General features: G+C 31.0%; 1 protein-coding gene and 1 long non-coding RNA gene across 4 annotated transcripts; one reads left to right on the top strand and one right to left on the bottom strand.

The window, feature by feature from the left end:
• Window positions 1–1,136: 1,136 nt before the first annotated feature.
• LOC111367407 lies at window positions 1,137–2,274 on the bottom strand. Its single transcript, XR_002697812.1, has 2 exons — window positions 2,108–2,274; window positions 1,137–1,400 (listed from the first exon to the last, which is right to left on the bottom strand). It is a non-coding gene; the product is annotated as an uncharacterized LOC111367407 (long non-coding RNA).
• Window positions 2,275–10,210: 7,936 nt separating this feature from the next.
• LOC111367406 (interferon-related developmental regulator 2-like) lies at window positions 10,211–16,015 on the top strand. 3 transcript variants are annotated; one of them, XM_022988259.1, is made up of 13 exons: window positions 10,211–10,503; window positions 11,139–11,310; window positions 11,487–11,567; window positions 12,029–12,111; window positions 12,362–12,477; window positions 12,586–12,696; window positions 13,079–13,188; window positions 13,302–13,611; window positions 13,690–13,767; window positions 13,842–13,895; window positions 13,984–14,073; window positions 15,149–15,226; window positions 15,751–16,015. In XM_022988259.1, the coding sequence occupies exons 1-13, from the start codon at window positions 10,494–10,496 to the stop codon at window positions 15,793–15,795; spliced, it is 1,338 nt and encodes a 445-aa protein (XP_022844027.1). In that variant the 5' UTR covers window positions 10,211–10,493; the 3' UTR covers window positions 15,796–16,015. The 3 variants fall into 3 exon arrangements, with proteins under 3 accessions (XP_022844027.1, XP_022844029.1, XP_022844028.1); XM_022988260.1 differs by having other exon boundaries at window positions 10,212–10,503; window positions 13,845–13,895; XM_022988261.1 differs by lacking the exon at window positions 11,487–11,567.
• Window positions 16,016–16,878: the final 863 nt, after the last annotated feature.

The following is a 16,878-nucleotide window of genomic DNA, read 5'->3' as shown; positions in this document are numbered from 1 at the left end:
AGACAAAAATAGTAAGCACATAATAGGAAACGGTGAATTAACAGGCAACCGACCAATTGACCGAAAGCTTGTGAAATTTTACAGATTTGGTCATTCCCAAAACATATTTTTTGAAAAATAATAATAGATAAATAATGAAAAGGTAACATTAGATATTCGCATTCCATTTTCCCATTTTTCCAACCATGGAGCTCTTTTATATCCATTTCTTCATATCTTCAATGGACACACCTCTTATGTGGAAATGATAAACTTCAACTCTTGTTTGGGCACCATTTTAATGAGATTTTGAGGAATTCATTTTGAAATATTAATTTTTTGGAGAATGTGTAGTTAAAAAGTGACACGACCCGTCCCGAATCACCCTAGTGGACCCGAAACGTGATGTGCGCCGATGATAGATGCTCACTCGATGTCAAATCTATCATCAAGGCTAACTATGAGTTATTTCAAAAAAAATGCAACAAAATCAAATATTTATAAAAACATAATGCGATGGGCCCAAAATTTTTACTTCGTGCTTCATCAATATGAGTTATAATATTCAACATGTCGTGTGGCTCTTATTCCGAAATCATTAGGCTCTTCCAACTAAAAAAAATCAATTTTCACCTGTAGGAAAAATTATAGAAAAATATATGAGTTGATAACTCAGTGAGTGGAGCAGTTCGAAAATAATTATACTTTTTCAATTTTACATTTCTATCGAAAATGAAGTTCATATCATTTAATAATTTAGAAGATAACATCATATAATTATAACCAAAAAGTGAAATATTCACATAAGGTCGTAAAATATCATCTCAAAATCATGATATAGACATTAGCTGATAACCATACTATAATCTCATCACATCAAACGTACTGAAAAATCCACCAAAAATATACCCTCTGATTGAAATATGTAATCCGCCTTTCGGGTAAAGAACTTTCGCCACAGACCTTTAGCTCCTCCGTGAACGAAAGTCGATCTCAAAGACCTCTCAAAATCAATTCTAGAACACGACCAGGGCCCCTCAGTGAACTAGATGTACACGGTCGAGACCCCTTCATCCTCGGTCCATGACCCCTCAGTGTAGTATAGAACACGGTCAAGGCCCCTCAGTGAACTAGAAGAAATATATAATCACGGGTACTCTTCTGGTCGATCTCAAAATCATATCTCATATTCCAATTCACAATGTAACGTATACAATCTTTGAAATCCCACATATATTATAATAAAAGATATTTCCATAAAAATCATTTAATTCGAACACATAATTGCATATAATTGCACATACTTTAACAATAAACTTAATTTATAAATACTTTAAAAATATTTATATTTTTCCACTCACAGATCTATGGATAGAAATTTGCTTAAATTGACGAAGATTTCCAAGCTTCCACATTCCCGCCTGAAATAACGGTATAATTTCTCGAATTAAAATCTAACAATTAAATTAATATAAATCCACCACTTAACTTCTCAACTTCTATACTTACTCTTACATTTCCAATTCTCTAACTTTCTTCTCTTTAATGATTTATCAACTAAATACCATGCATTATTAAATCCATTAAATTACTCTCACTTCCTTAAAATCAATAACTTATACATATAAAACCCCTATGCATAATTTATTCCAATACATAAATCTCAATACTTGTCATAAAACTTCATTCAAGCCTTTAAAATGAGAAAATCAAAGGTTTGACAAAGACAGCACTAAAATTCCAGAATATTGAAATGTGACACCAATTTCTCAATATTGATATTTGACACCAAAACTATTGACAGAAGTGGCACCATTCTGTGCACACTATCAGAAACAGCACCTATACTACAGTAACCCGAAAATTACTTTTAAAAAAATGGGAAATTCCAATCTCAAATCCCTAATTTAAGTGATCAGTATTATATAATCACAAGAAAATCAAAGAGTAAACACTTATCTCACAAACCCCTTCAAAATTCCATTATCTTTATCACAAATTTTCAAATATACATTCCTTTGATATATTCTTGTTTAATACCTCAAAAACATAATAATAATCTCTAATTCTTGCTAAACTTCGAATATAAATGAATGTTCCATAAACCCTAGAAATTTAATTAACTTACCTCTCTAAAAAAAGTGATAAGCTGAAGAAATGAAGAACCCAAACTTACAAAAATCATCAGCCTCTTCCATTTCCTTCTTTTTTCCTTTTTCTCTCTTTCTCCCTCTCTTTCTCGAATTCTCCCAGCTTCTGCCCCGTTTCCAGTTTCCAGATTCTTGCATATGTTTTTCTATGTGTAATGAAATGAACAAGTGGTTTTTAAATGGGCCACAACTAAAATTTGCAAAGAAAATCCCCCTTCTTCAATTAAGCATAACATTTAGGCATTAAACTTCCATACTTGTAAATTAAATTCTAAATTTTAAATGATGTCCATGTTATAACCTCAAGTATTGTAAATTTGTAAAATGGACCCCAATAAAATAATTTGATCAATCCAAGTCCCAATAAAATGATTTACTACATTTAAGTCCCTATTTGACCAAGAATTTGACTGAATAATTTATTGACTTTGACTATAATGAATGGGGTGTAACAATTTTACCCCTTCAAAGAATTTCGTCCTCAAAATTCATCCAGTTAGGATTCAAACCAATAAATATATGTCGCACAAATTTAATCTTCCATAATGCCTTCTCTAGAATGATTTCTCCAGCCCACCTTAATAACTTCTTTTCTAACATTTATCTCAATGAATAAGTATCTTAGCCCCCTTAAAATAGCAACACATGTGTTGATAGCATATATTCTAAACTCGTCTTCATAGTCTCCGGCATTCTATTAAAAAAAACTACACAATTCAATTTAGTTCTCTAACTCCATATGACAAAACCAAAGATGGATACTCTTGAACCATTTAAATCACTTCCTTATCTATACATATATTATTAATGTATCTCATTAACTGACTATTCTTTAAAAAGAATCTTGTAACCTTTATCAATCTATCCACAATGATTTAAGTACTATTTTGTCTTCATTCCGTGTATTTGGAATCCCCCCAAACAAAACAATTGAGATATCTCAATTTGGTGTTCTTTTCCTTTAATTCCATATCATCCAATGATAATATATACACAACTTCAATTTCAACCCCTTCGAATAAAATATACTCTAAACTTCGATAATAAATAAGTATCGGTGTTTCTCGCAATGTGATAACACTAAAATTTTTAAATTCAACCTCAATATACCCAACTATAAATCATGGTTTAATCATGCCTCTTCAATAATCTATCGTATAATCCATAATTCATCATTTTACTTCAAAACACATTCTAAACCTTAACATAATTCATTATCATAAATCAAACCCTCATCAACTCTAGATACAAGAGTAAATATTTCCTCAGAATTTTATCTAATGGCAAAACTTTTATATTTCTAAACCCACACAATTTTGGTGCTCTTTCTTCCTATGAAGAGACAATTATAACATTTAATCAATGACAATTCTATACTCTTATTCCATATAAAGAGGCTACTAGTCTAGCACCAATGCATAAGCTTTCTTGTATATCACACGAAAACCTTCAATTAATAATATAACCTAAAGATATTGTTCCACAATTGAATAAAATTTAAATTTGATGATCGTCTTAGACATTAAACTATCCACATATCATCCATATGTTCTATAACGTATAGATCTCGAGAAGAATGGAATACTTTATCCGCGAAATCCAAAAATACATAAAAAAAATAACTCAAAATTTACACTGCTAAAACTTCATTAAATTCACCTTTACGTCAAATTTGGCTCAAAGCTTCCAAATTGTATATATAATATAACATAATAATCCAACAAATGATCTTGGCAAAACCAATTAACTTAATAACCCAAATATATCATCTCATTATGTCGCTATAGAACAACTATAACATTCATTTACTTGTTATTCACCATATCATGTAATAATTATATAACCTTGTCATTTATTGTCATATCGTATAGCCTAAAATATTTAATTATATCAATTTTCCCTAACATCACAAAATAATAACCTTCATATTTATCACATGAAATTTATTATTATTATTATTATTATTATTATTATTATTATTATTATTAATTTTTTACATCAATATACCACCAAGATTTCTTATGTTAATTTTTCAATCTCAATAAATTCCAACTCTAGCATTCTCTAATTTTTTATTTTTTTTTACAAATTACTCAATTTTCTATAGATTGTTGGAACAATTTTTATTTTTCATCTCACAAATTATTTAATAAAATTGGAATAAATTTTTAAGTGATCAACAAATTACAAACTATTAAGTTTTATATTAAAAAACATGTATTTGACACACTTGTGTTTATTTTGAATCGGTGATGTGAAAATTTAATTATATATTGTTGTCAAATTAAAATTAAAATGTTTATAAATTTTTATTTATTTATTTATTTATTTATTACCTCCAATCAAATCCCGAATGAACATTTTGACCCTCAATCATTTATCCTTTTTTTAAGTTCAATGCCTGGACCGAGATTTAAAACATTATTAAATAATTACAATAATTCTTCCAATTTAATTAAGAGGCAATAAATAATTATAGTCACAGTTTTGAAATCCAACTAAAACACCGATCTAGCTAAGACATCAAGTAAGGATCACTCGTAAGATTAGTGGGTCAAGTTTGAAAAAAAAGTACAAATTTTCATAACTGTAATTATATTTTGGGGAATTTACATAAATATCACTAAAATTGAAAATGCATAAAAAAATTTCATTTGCACCAATTTCTTCCAAAATTGTCACTTTTTTATGCAAAATGTCCATTTTACCCTTTATGACACCTTTTTAGGAGTAATAAATGCTTGATTTGAATGTAATTAATGGTGTGATGTGATGATTTGTTTTATATATTTTAAACATTTAAGATATGATTATTATATTGTATAATATGAATTTTTGTTAAAAAAAAATGGATGAAAAGTAAAAAATAAAAAATAAATAAAAATAAAAAAATAACACACACACACACACACACAAAACATGTATGAACACAAACTCTATCTTCTTCTTCTTCATTTTCATTCTATCATCAACAAAGAAAATCTATTGATCAATCTCAAATGTGAGCTACTAAAAATTATTTATATTTTCATCTCATAGTTTACTATTTTAGATGTTTAATATAACATGATTATATTTAATTGAACTTTTTGAATGTCTTATTCATTAATGTGTTTTATTTTTTATATACTTTTCAAAGGGAAAAAATATCAACATCCTCTAGAAAAATGTGAAAGATTTCATATTTAATGAAACATTGAGTCATTCCTTATTTATTTTTGGGAATATATTATGATATTGTAGTTGAGAATTGATTATCACCATTAATGTTTTCAACAATTTCTTCCAAAGAACCAAATACATGGTTTTCAAACTTCCTCGAAATTTTGGCAAGTCAACTATTGAGTAGTGTCGTCGAAACCGTCAGGTTAGACATTTGGACTGTCGAACTCGACATTTACTCACTATCAGGATAGACAATTTAACTGTCAATTTCGACACTTGAAAACTGTTGAAACCTTTTATTTTCCTTTTTACTATTATATGAATCTAAATATTCGAAAGCTCCAATTTGATGGTATTAAATGTCGATATATGGAATGTGCAAAATTCTCACATTTGCAATCTTAACATTTCAGGTATGAGTCTTCACTTGAGATTCATCATGTCGTATAGGGGAAAGTTTGTTCAACTTCCAATGTAATACAAGTTTCTTAAACAACCGCTCAATGTCGTTGTTAACGTTGTATGTCCAATGTTCTCCCTACTGTGTTGTACATTATCAAGTTATATTATAGTTTTGTTGTCATTATCGTTTGCGGCCATTATTGCTCTTTATGTTGTCATTATCAAACTCTACTACTGTTAAAAATAATTCAACCACACGATTCAAAAACTGTTATCACAATCGACTAAAAAATCTAATTTTAATCCTCACAAAACATATTTTTTGTAAATTGTAAATAATGGAATCAATTGACGCATAAATGATAAACACCACTAACGTTAAATTGTATTACTATGGAGAAAAGAAAGAGAACAATTACAAAATTGGATTAAATTATTTACTGCAATATTAGAGGTGGAGTACTTTTTGTACTTTAAAAAAATCATTAATTTAACGTTTTCGTAATCTTTATTCTTTTTTATCATGTTTATAACTTATTGATTTCATTGGAGTGTACATATTTTGCATAAAGGTATTTTCAACTTGCAGTATTCCCCAGTACATTCTCAACTTACATTACTATTTTCACATTACTATTTTCAACTTACAACGTCATTATCATTTCCACATCATTCGTAGACAGGCAATTATATGTTCAATTTCACAAGTAAAATACAGATCCATAGACAACATATTGCATGACAGCTCGACAGTTCATCTATCAGTCCCGACGGATTGTTTCTGTCATCCTCGACACTTGGTCATGACAAATTGTATCGATAATTTTCGACCGTTCATTGCAATTGAGTAAATACACTAAAAATTTCAATGTAACAAATATTCAAATACACAGCATTATGTACATACATTATCACTTGAATCCCTGATAAAAACTAGAGACCATAAATATAGTCCACACATAAGCATAATAGTTGCAAAATTAACAAATTCAACTATGTTACCATTGAATTTCACTTAGGAGTAGCAAACTAAATTATTTGCATCACTAATAGAAACTATAAAACATTTTAAAGTAAAAAGCTACACAAAACTACTATCGTGATACGTTTTTATAGTGAAATAAATACATCTAAAAGTACTATCACATCATTAACTACTTAAAACAACTGTTATGTTATCCTTGAGAATATGTGACTATTTTCCTAGTTAATTCTTACAATGTATCTAATGTTGCTTGATTTAACATCCCTTGTGAATGGAGTCCTAGTAAATGCAGTAGACACTCAAACAGATGTCGATTGTTGCATATTTGCATTAACATCATTGTCACCTTGAATGGGTATGGTTGATGTCAATGGTACATCAATGTATGCTCCTATGCAAAAGTGATTTGTGTTGTATTAGGTACCAAAATTTAATAATGGAAGAAAATAATAGATTCTACCAAAATTTGAAGTATAACATCGAAATGATACGTTTATCTTCAACTAAACATATTTAACATAAAACATAAGAATTTGACAATGTATAACTACCACATTATGGAACTTACTGATTGCCACAACCATAGGGAACTTCGTGAATGTCCGATCATTTACCTTTCGATTCAACACCTTCATTCGAAATAATTAAGTTTTAAATGCCAAGGTTAAGAAATCAAAACATTCTAATATTTGTTTTTTAAAGTTGAAAGTAGTAACACATACCAATTGCCTCTTTTACCCATCTAGTCAATGGATCTTTTAGTAGTTTGGGCTAACAACTTTCAGGTCAGCATCGTCATATGAAACAATCATATTTGAAATCATGAAGATAAAAACTTCAAACAGTGGGATAATTGCATCTTTAAATTAAAGTGATAATACATACCAATCCCCTCATTTACCTAACTAGTCGATATACCCTCCGATAGTCCAGGCAAGCACCTTTTGGGTCGGTGACTTCTCTATCTAGAATGACAGTATATATCTACAGATGGATTCATAACTATTATGTCTATAATTCATGAAGTAATAATGGTGCTCAAATGATATGTTATACATTTTAACCCCTAAAATCACACGAAGAAGAGAAGCTTAACAAAATTTGGCTTCTGCAATCAACTGTCAATAATTTTAGAGCCTACCTATTGAGAATGACAATTCATCTGTCGACAGATGATTTCATTACTATCAGAATGGATATTACATTTCACATTCATATTGGTTTTCCAAGAGATGAAGGGCCAAATTATGACAAACATGATATGTTTTATACTTATAACTTCCAATAGCACCACTTTTCATATACTCAGCCATAAGTTTATATATAAATGCAAAGATATTTTCAAAAATGAAAATAGAATGACTCAACACTTCAAACAACATTCAAATAACTCGAAATAATCATATAAAGACACATTTAATCGAGTTTATTTGTGCATGTTGACCAAAATATACCCAATTCAATCTTAACTCATTTCACAAACTCAAAAATTAAACTCAATCTCAATTTGTCCAATAATAACCAATAATCATTATTTACATGAAAGAAAAATGAAAAACATAATTGTAAAAAATAAATTCATAAATAACTTACATAAACCAAAATGTTAACATTTTTATAGCACTAGAAAAATAGACAACAAAAAAGAGACATATTGTACCAATTCAGGACCAAAATTGTGAAAAATAAAAAAAAATACCCCTAAATTTGAAAATCAGAAGAGAAGAGAGCAACAAATGTAAAAATAAAGAAAAATAAATAAAACCTCAAGATATTAATGGTGATCTTCGTCGACGGTGGACTGATTAACAGTCATTTGGCTTCAAGCTTGGACAAAAATGGAGAACTTTAGCGTCACTGACAACTTTGAGCAAGAGGAAATTGACCTGTTTAGATTTAGAGAATGAGAAGATTCTTATATATATATATATATATATTAAATAGTGCAAGAGCATTTGATATGATATTTTAAAACTTTTTGTACTATTTTTTCATCTAGTCAAATCAATTTTTAATAAAGGACATGTAAAGTATTTGAATTATTTAGAGGGGCAAAAATGCCCAAAATTTTCCAAAATTAACAATCTTGCAAATATTTAAAAAAGGTGACATTATTGTAAATGCAAAGTCAAAAATTGATTATTTTGGTAATTTTCACTTATATTTTTTTTGACAAAATTAAAATTTTATTCAAATTTATGTCCTTATCAAAAAACTAGGCTTTGTTTGATTCCCTTTTTAAAAAAAATACATTTTCTCTATTTTCTTTTCAACAACTCATTTTTCATTAAAATAATATTACATGTAAATCAATAATTTCTCATTATTTTTCAACAACACATTTCCCAACAATCTACTATAGTAAAATGTATTTTTTTTTTCATAAAAATGAGGCTTAAACACCCTCTAAATAGATATGTACTAAAACACTGCATTTGTTTGGTGGATAGTAAAATCAGATTTTTAGTAAATTTTGATATGTTGATGAAATTGTAGTCGAAAAAGTTTAGTAGCACATAAAACATGTGATTAAAACCAATTATTGATTTTAATTTAAATTAAAATATAAATTTTATACCCTACAAAATTGGTACGTACATAATATTTTTTCCAAGTGAGTTAAAAAGGATTTTAAATCTTACTTTTATTTTAAAGTTTAGTCGTATATGCTTATCAACCGCATGCTTCACGTTACCGACATTTAATGACAAACGAAAGAGAAATCTGCGGACCACAGCCTTTGAATTTAGTGGCTGCTGGCTAAACGTGCGTGTTATACCGACACCAAGTGTCAAGTAGGTCCCACTGATCCTCAAAATTAACGATCCAGATCTATCCAAGTCATCACCCACACCACAGCCTTTCTACTCCCTTCCGCACTCAGCCAAGAGTATTCCAAACACCCACCTTGAAAGTTGCCCTCCTCATAATCCAAAAAGAAAAATAAAATATGCTAATACCATGTTTGGATAAGCTCATAAAATTTACTTATAAGTTAGCTTTTTTTTGGATTTCATTTTCTTGCTGAAATTTTACTTTTTATAATTTTATTGGTATTTCACAAAAGTAAAATAATAATATTAAAATGGTAAATCGAGAAATGGATAGGGTAAACAGATGGATATTTTAGCCCTTGTTTGAACCCTATTTTCTGGGAAAGTGTAATTTGCAAGATAGTAATTTATTGAAGAATGTACGGTTAAAAAAATTTTAAAAATTTGTTATCGTGAAAAAATGTATGATTAAAAATTAGTTTTTAATTAATAATTTTTGAAAAAAGGGGGTTCGATAATCTCCATTCTCAACCCCTACCTCGAAAATTCGCAATATGATGGGGAATAAGTGCCCCGTTCTATTTCTATCCTTATTGCGTTCTTAGGACTTAGATTGTTCAATGTTTAGAAACTATTTCAAAACAATTATCCAAACTAAGCGAAAATTACTTAAAATTTACTTTATTTTAAGGCTTATCCAAACATGCCCTTAAATCGAAATCTCCCATTTTATAAATTGCGCCCCGTTTTCCTCCTCTGGAATTATTCGCTATTTCTCCAGCCTCACAAATCGGTTCTGGACTAGATTCTCTCTTTTCAAAACCAAATTCCTTAATGGATATATTGATATTAGATTCAATTGAGAATTTGTTGTTTTGTTCTAACGTTAATCGTTCTTTGATTCATTCTGAATCATGCAAATTTTTTGTTTTTATAGCTTCTCTTCATTGTCCAATTTATAGTCAACCTAGTATTGTTTCTTTTTAGCGTTAATTAGTTAATAATCGTCAGAGTCGGTACGAAGAGCTTAATGACACCATGGGTAAAAGTAAGTTTTTTGAATACTTTGAGTTAATTTGTTACTGGAATTTCATTTTTATGGTTTTTCTACTTATTGTTAGTTTCTATTTGATTTATTAGCAATTGATTGTGGAAAGCCATAATTGTTTCGTTTGCGTGGTCTCTTGGAAGTTGAAAATTGTCTAAATTAATTAGGTACATTATTGTTAGCACCAGTGAAACGATTTCATTGTTTGATTAGATCTCCGTATTTAAATATTTAAAAATTGATTGAGATTTTCGTATTGTTTAGTTTATGATAATTATCTCATTTTGGAGTCGGACTTCTCTGTAGTAAGTTCTTGGATTCGTGCTTAGTAAGACACGACATATTTAGCACGTGGGGGTTAATTTAGAAACTTTCTTACAAACTCATTGTTCTGGTTATTAACTTTTGAATGTCTTAAAGCTTGACATTTTTGGTTGGAAATGTGCCGGCTCAAATCTTTTTTCAGTTTCTGTTGGAAACGTGTGTAGCTTGTGGTCCACAGAAGTTAGGAATTTCGCATTACTTTATAATTGCCTTGGTTTGTGTTTTCTCGTTAGATTTCTTTGCTTATATTTTCTTGTTCAGAAATCCTTAGCTTTGTGTTTTAACCTGCCTTATGTGCTGTAATCTTATAGGAAGTTCTAAAAAAAAGAATGTTACTATGTTGGATAGTGATGATGCAGCTAGTGTGAGCTCATCATCGTCAACCATGCGATCAGAAAATATGGTATTTTCAAATGTTGAAGAACTGCAAGTGGATAAAGATAGTTTACTTGATCAATATTTGGATGCTTTGTTCGAGAAAAGGTATTGTTTAAAATGTTCAGTCCGTTGTCATTTAATAAGTTGTTAAGTGAAAGTTGCTAAGGTGTTAACTTTGGATATTGGCTGCAGTTCCAAGAGAACACTGAAAATTAGTATTTTCAGATTTAAAGAAACTAGAAGGAATTCTATTTATTATGTATTTTGTTTGCCTTCTACAGAGGATCCACAAGAGAGAAGGCTTTGGCTTCCATTATTGAAGCCTTTAATAACAGCTTACAGCATGAGTTTGTTGAAAACAAGTATGCTAATTCCCTATTTCAAATGTTATTCTATTTTGTTTTGTTTATACTTTATAGGTATTTGAGCATAGATTTGTGTTTTTCAAATATTATTGATAGTTTCTGTATGTGATCTTTTTTTTTTTCTTTTTCTTTTTGCATGATTTGACTGCAATAAGTTTATGTGCATTCAATATGCTTTGAATTAATTATTGATGGGTGGTAAGAGACAGGAAGGGAAAAGAGGGGAAGGGTAGCTCTATAAATTTTCTTATGTTGGAGCCTGGAGGATTGGGGATTACACTTGGTTAATTCGAGTAATCCTGCTATAAGACTCATTGTACTTAATATTACTCCCTAGCTATTGAGTTTTTTATCGTAGTATCTTGATTCACTAGAGATAATGGAATTTCATTTTTTCTAATGCACGTGTTGTATCATCCTGTTGAGTTCTGGTAATCATGTAGTGTTTCTTGATCTAGGTTTGCTACACTCTTGCATCAATGTTTGAATTCGATCAAGAAGGGTTCTGCCAAGGAGATTGCTTTGGCATCGCGTGTCATTGGTAATTATTTCTACTTCTCACATTAAAATCTTGATCTTATATTTAGCGCCTGTTTAGATTAAAATCAAATTAAAATCTCAAGTCAAAGTCAATAATTAATTTTAACCACACATTTAATAGGATTCACTACTATCTAACCACACATTTCGTTAACTTTTATCAAAATCTACTAAAAAAACTGATTTTAATCTATACCAAACGGGGGCTTAATTGCATAACAGTGGTATATAATCCAATAATTTGTTGATAGGACTTCTGGCCCTGACAATTGGACCTGGGGAGAAAGCACAGGAAATTTTGGAAGAATCTTTATCTCCCATATCAGAAGCTCTGAAATCTCGTTCTGAACCATCTAAGATATCATCTGTATGTCTGACTGTAGCATTAACATTTTTATTTTGAATTGATATTTGACTACTTCTGTGACTTGTTATGATACTTAACCTTTGGAAATCATATTGAAAAAAATTGCAGTTGCTGGAGTGTTTGGCTATTATTACTTTCATTGGTGGAGAAGAACCGGAGGAAACAGAGAAATCGATGCAAATAATGTGGCAAGTGGCTCATCCAAAATTAGGTCCCAACGTATGTATTTTATACTTTCTTGCATTGACATCCGTTTAGTTTACCGTAGTTGGGCCCAATTGATGTGGCGGTGTCTGTTTCCTTGGTTTGATATGCTTTTGGTTTGATCATGGGTTAGTTTATTTTTGTTCATTACAGACTATGTTTTTGTTTTATCAATGAATGTCAAGCAATGTTTCTATTGTTGTATTTCAAATTAATTATATTAGTACTTGATCTTTCACATTATTTGTATTGGTATATTTTTAAGAGTGGCATTTTATTTAAGCATTTGGTTGTTTGGTTCTTATTTTATAAATTTTGTCCATTGATATTAGTGGTCATGACTGCCTTCACCAGCTATAAATTTGAGGATGTCTCATGAGTCTGGATCCGATTTCAGGTGGCTGCAGCTAAACCTTTACCAGCTATGATAACCATGGTTGTGTCTGCTTGGTCATTTCTCCTCACCACTATGGATGGGTGGGCTCTCAACCCCAAAAGTTGGCAAGAGTGAGCAATTTTTGTTTGTCTTGATATTTTTTTGTGTTCATATTGAAATGGGTCAATGTGTAATGTATTTCGCAGCTTATTAATGGTGTTAAATGTCTCCATGAATGATGCAGGTCAATTTCATATTTTTCTTCTCTTCTAGACAAGGAAGACAGATCTCTACGCATTGCAGCTGGTGAAGCACTTGCTTTAATTTTTGAAATAGGCAGCTTAGAGAAGTTCTCTGCTGAAGCCAAAGGATCTAGTGACATTTCCACTGATGGAGAGAATGGTCAGAGACAATTGGTTTACATTCAGGGGTTAAGGACAAAAGTTCTAAACCAAATGAGAAACCTTTCTGTTGAGGCAGGGGGTAAAGGTTCCGCCAAGAAAGATCTCAATAATCAGAGGAATACATTTCGAGATATCCTTGAATTTCTTGAGGTATAGGATTTTAATTTTACAGGTATAATTCCTATTCTCTCTGGTTTTCTGATCTTTTTATCAATGTTGCAATTTTAGGATGGATATGTTCCAGAGACCTCAGTGAAGATTGGCGGGGAGTTGTTAAACACTACTACATGGGCACAGCTGATACAGGTCTGTTCCTTCTTCATTTACTTATAGTGGGCAACAGTTTCTATGAGCAGCAATTTTTGACATGTGCATTTCAGCAGTTAAACTTTCTGAAGCATTTTCTCGGGGGAGGATTTGTGAAGCATATGCAGGTGATTTTTTGTCCAAAGCCAAATGGATTTATGCTCGATTTCTCTATTGCTGTGCTTAATATCATCCATTCTTTCTTTGTTCATACAGGAGAACTTATTTCTTCATGATGTCTTTGGCTTCTCCCCAAAGAAAAAGTTACTGTCAGGTGTTGAGCATCGCATGTCTGGAGGTGAAAAGGTTAGTCTGCAGTATTCTTCCTGCAATCATCTTTGGCAAGCCACTATCTTCTTGGCTCTGTTGCCAAATCTTGATATTGATCTTCTAGTTCCCTGGCTCTGATTAAGTTGTTGAACAATTCATTTGATTTTTCACTTTTACTATATTCATGGTGAATAATGGTAGATGTCTTCCTTCTCTCATTAAATCTTTGAGATACAGTGGACCCGTCTTTATCATGTGCTTTGGAACTTCTAAAATCTTGCATTACTGAAATGATGCACCTGTGTGAACTTTACATCGTAGCATATATATAGTTCCACTTTTGAAGCTCTAATGATGGTATGTATATCACATGGTGCTCTCAAAGTGCTGGATCAACTATGATATAAATGCGAAGAGTTTGCAATTAAACATCATTGTAGTATGTGCTCATTTCATTTATGCTTATCCTTGAAAAGATTGTTCTCAATTTTTTGAACAAAGATATATTAATCTCTTGGAAGCAAAATTGAATGAAGTAGAAATTTTAGAAAATAACACCATATTGAGTTCTTTTTTGTTTTCAAAACCCAGTCTTAATGTTTCCTTCAGTCTTAATAGTCATTTAGTTGGTTTGACCTTCTAAACTCAAAAAACCTCTTTCTGGTGTACTTCAGTCTAGTTTTCAAGTTGATTTTATCTAGCCCTTGTTTGGTTTAGATAAAAATTAGATTTTTATCAGATTTTGATAAATGATTATGAAATGTGTGGTTGAACAGTTGATAAAAGCTGTGGAACCCATGAAATGTGTAGTTGAAAATGAGTTTGGGGAAAAATGGTTTTAGAAAATGGGGCCAAACAGGGGCCTAATTTGTGGGGCTGTTAGAAGAATCAATTTGATGTGTTAGCTTTGTGCTTGAACCTCTCTCTTTGTTGTCTGTTCTATTTTAGTTTTGTTCTCATTGGCTTTACAATAGTACTTCTGCACTTCTTTTCCCGTGTGCGCATGTAAAGGTGGGTGCTGGTTGTTGGTAAATTATTATTATTATTATTTCGTTTTTTTATTTTTATTTTTGGGGTGCTTATCTCATTACACTGTTTTTTGCAATTGCAGAGGATGTATAAATCTCCTAACTCAGTTCTCAACAAAGCAAGGACACAATTGCTAAACAAACAACGGATGTTATCCCAGGTAGTTGGCTCTGAACTTTTGTTACCCTCTCACTCTCACTAGCAGGGTTTCCTCCTCTCTTCTAACACAACAAGAAAGGGAAGTTAGTACTCTCTTCATGTGGCACGTACAGTTTTGTTGGTCTCCTTGCCTTGTCGTACTGGCTGAAATCCCACACGTTATCCTGTTCTCGTAGTTAGATCATAGATGTCTATTTTGATTTCACAGCATCATAGGATGTGTATAGGACTATAATCCCTAGTTTAGGTTGAGATCCCCTAATCTTATTATGCAAGATGGCATAAAGTTCTATATTATATTGTTCTTATCATTACCGTCAGTTAAATATCAGGGTGCATTATGAACTGGTAGATGAATCTAAAAGTGCATAGGTTGTGTGATTTGGTCGAGCTATTTAGTATGCTACTTGTGCTGCTACTACTGCGTTAACCATAAATTTCGTACACAAGGAGGTCTTTGTAGTTGTATTGAGCTACTTTTTAGCAATGCGACGCTCCTAATTGACGAGGATTTTTCATTTGCAGGGTAAAAACACAGGTTACTATGCAGTTGGGTCCAGCTATGAGTGATCGTACCATCTGCACGTTATTCATGGCTCAGTGTCTAATGCTCCAAATGGGTCTCAATCTCGGGACATTAATAACACTCGTAGTCATTTTAAGTCTACATCAAACATTTTTATCTTGAAAGTATTCTTAACTTCATGTTTCTAATTATCAATAATTATAAGAGCATTGCATGTATCACGTCTTATAATCCTCATTCCACTCTGTGCGGGGAAAATAAAAAATTTGAATCTGAAATTCGAAAGCCACTTGGAGAATCATAAAGCGAAGCACAAGCCTCGTCTCAGACTTTGCCAATAGAAATTGATCACTCTTTATAATACCACTTTATTTCTTGAGGTTGGCCATCCTCCTACAGATCAGAGGAAACCTAAATCATTTTCAAAATGATTTTTACAACCAATAGCGTGGCAGTGCTCGTATGACTTCGTGAAGGTATCCATCACAATTATTGCCTTATCTTTGCCCTTAATCTTGACATTGACTCAGTCACATACTTATTAAACATATTCATATAATTGTTTTTCAAATATATCCTATTTTTGGGAACTTAGACGTATAGAATCTGTAGATCTACCGATATTTTTCTTAACTTAGTAGATTTCTCATTTAAAAAGTTGATCTCAATTCCTTAGTTACAGAGCACTCTTCTTTAAAGGATAATATTTAGATTTGACAAAAACATATTCACAAATTCACTTAAGGCAACATGTGTTTGTGTGTGTGTGTGTGTGACTTAATATTTGGTGAACAAAAATGTGTGTTCAATAAATGAGGAATTTAAAACCAATCTTTTTTGAAACATAAGCCCCTCCAAAATTTCTTTGTTAATCTAGATTGTTAAACTAAATCGATTATTGTTAACTTGGATGAGTTGAAGTTTAATTTTATACGAATTTCATTTTTTAGATAAAGCTCGATACAAATAGATGGAATTGGAGAAAATGAGCATAAAATGGACTAAAATAGAAGAAATCAAAAGCTCCGGACTAAAATTGCACAATTTCAATAGTTGATTTGGGGCACATGATGATAATTGGAGAGTTTTAGGATTCAATTGGGCTCATTGAAAAAGCAAAGGGACTA

The sequence above is a fragment of the Olea europaea genome, chromosome 18 (genome assembly GCF_002742605.1).
Source record: "Olea europaea var. sylvestris chromosome 18, O_europaea_v1, whole genome shotgun sequence".
NCBI classification, from domain to species: domain Eukaryota; kingdom Viridiplantae; phylum Streptophyta; class Magnoliopsida; order Lamiales; family Oleaceae; genus Olea; species Olea europaea.
This window is presented reverse-complemented; position numbering and strand designations above follow the sequence as displayed.

Bases quoted from the DNA above. Each gene is read 5' to 3' on its own strand.
- LOC111367406 (XM_022988259.1), top strand. The intron at 11,568-12,028 runs GTATGCTAATTC...TTCTTGATCTAG, and splicing joins CATGAGTTTGTTGAAAACAA to GTTTGCTACACTCTTGCATC. The intron at 13,189-13,301 runs GTGAGCAATTTT...TGAATGATGCAG, and splicing joins AACCCCAAAAGTTGGCAAGA to GTCAATTTCATATTTTTCTT.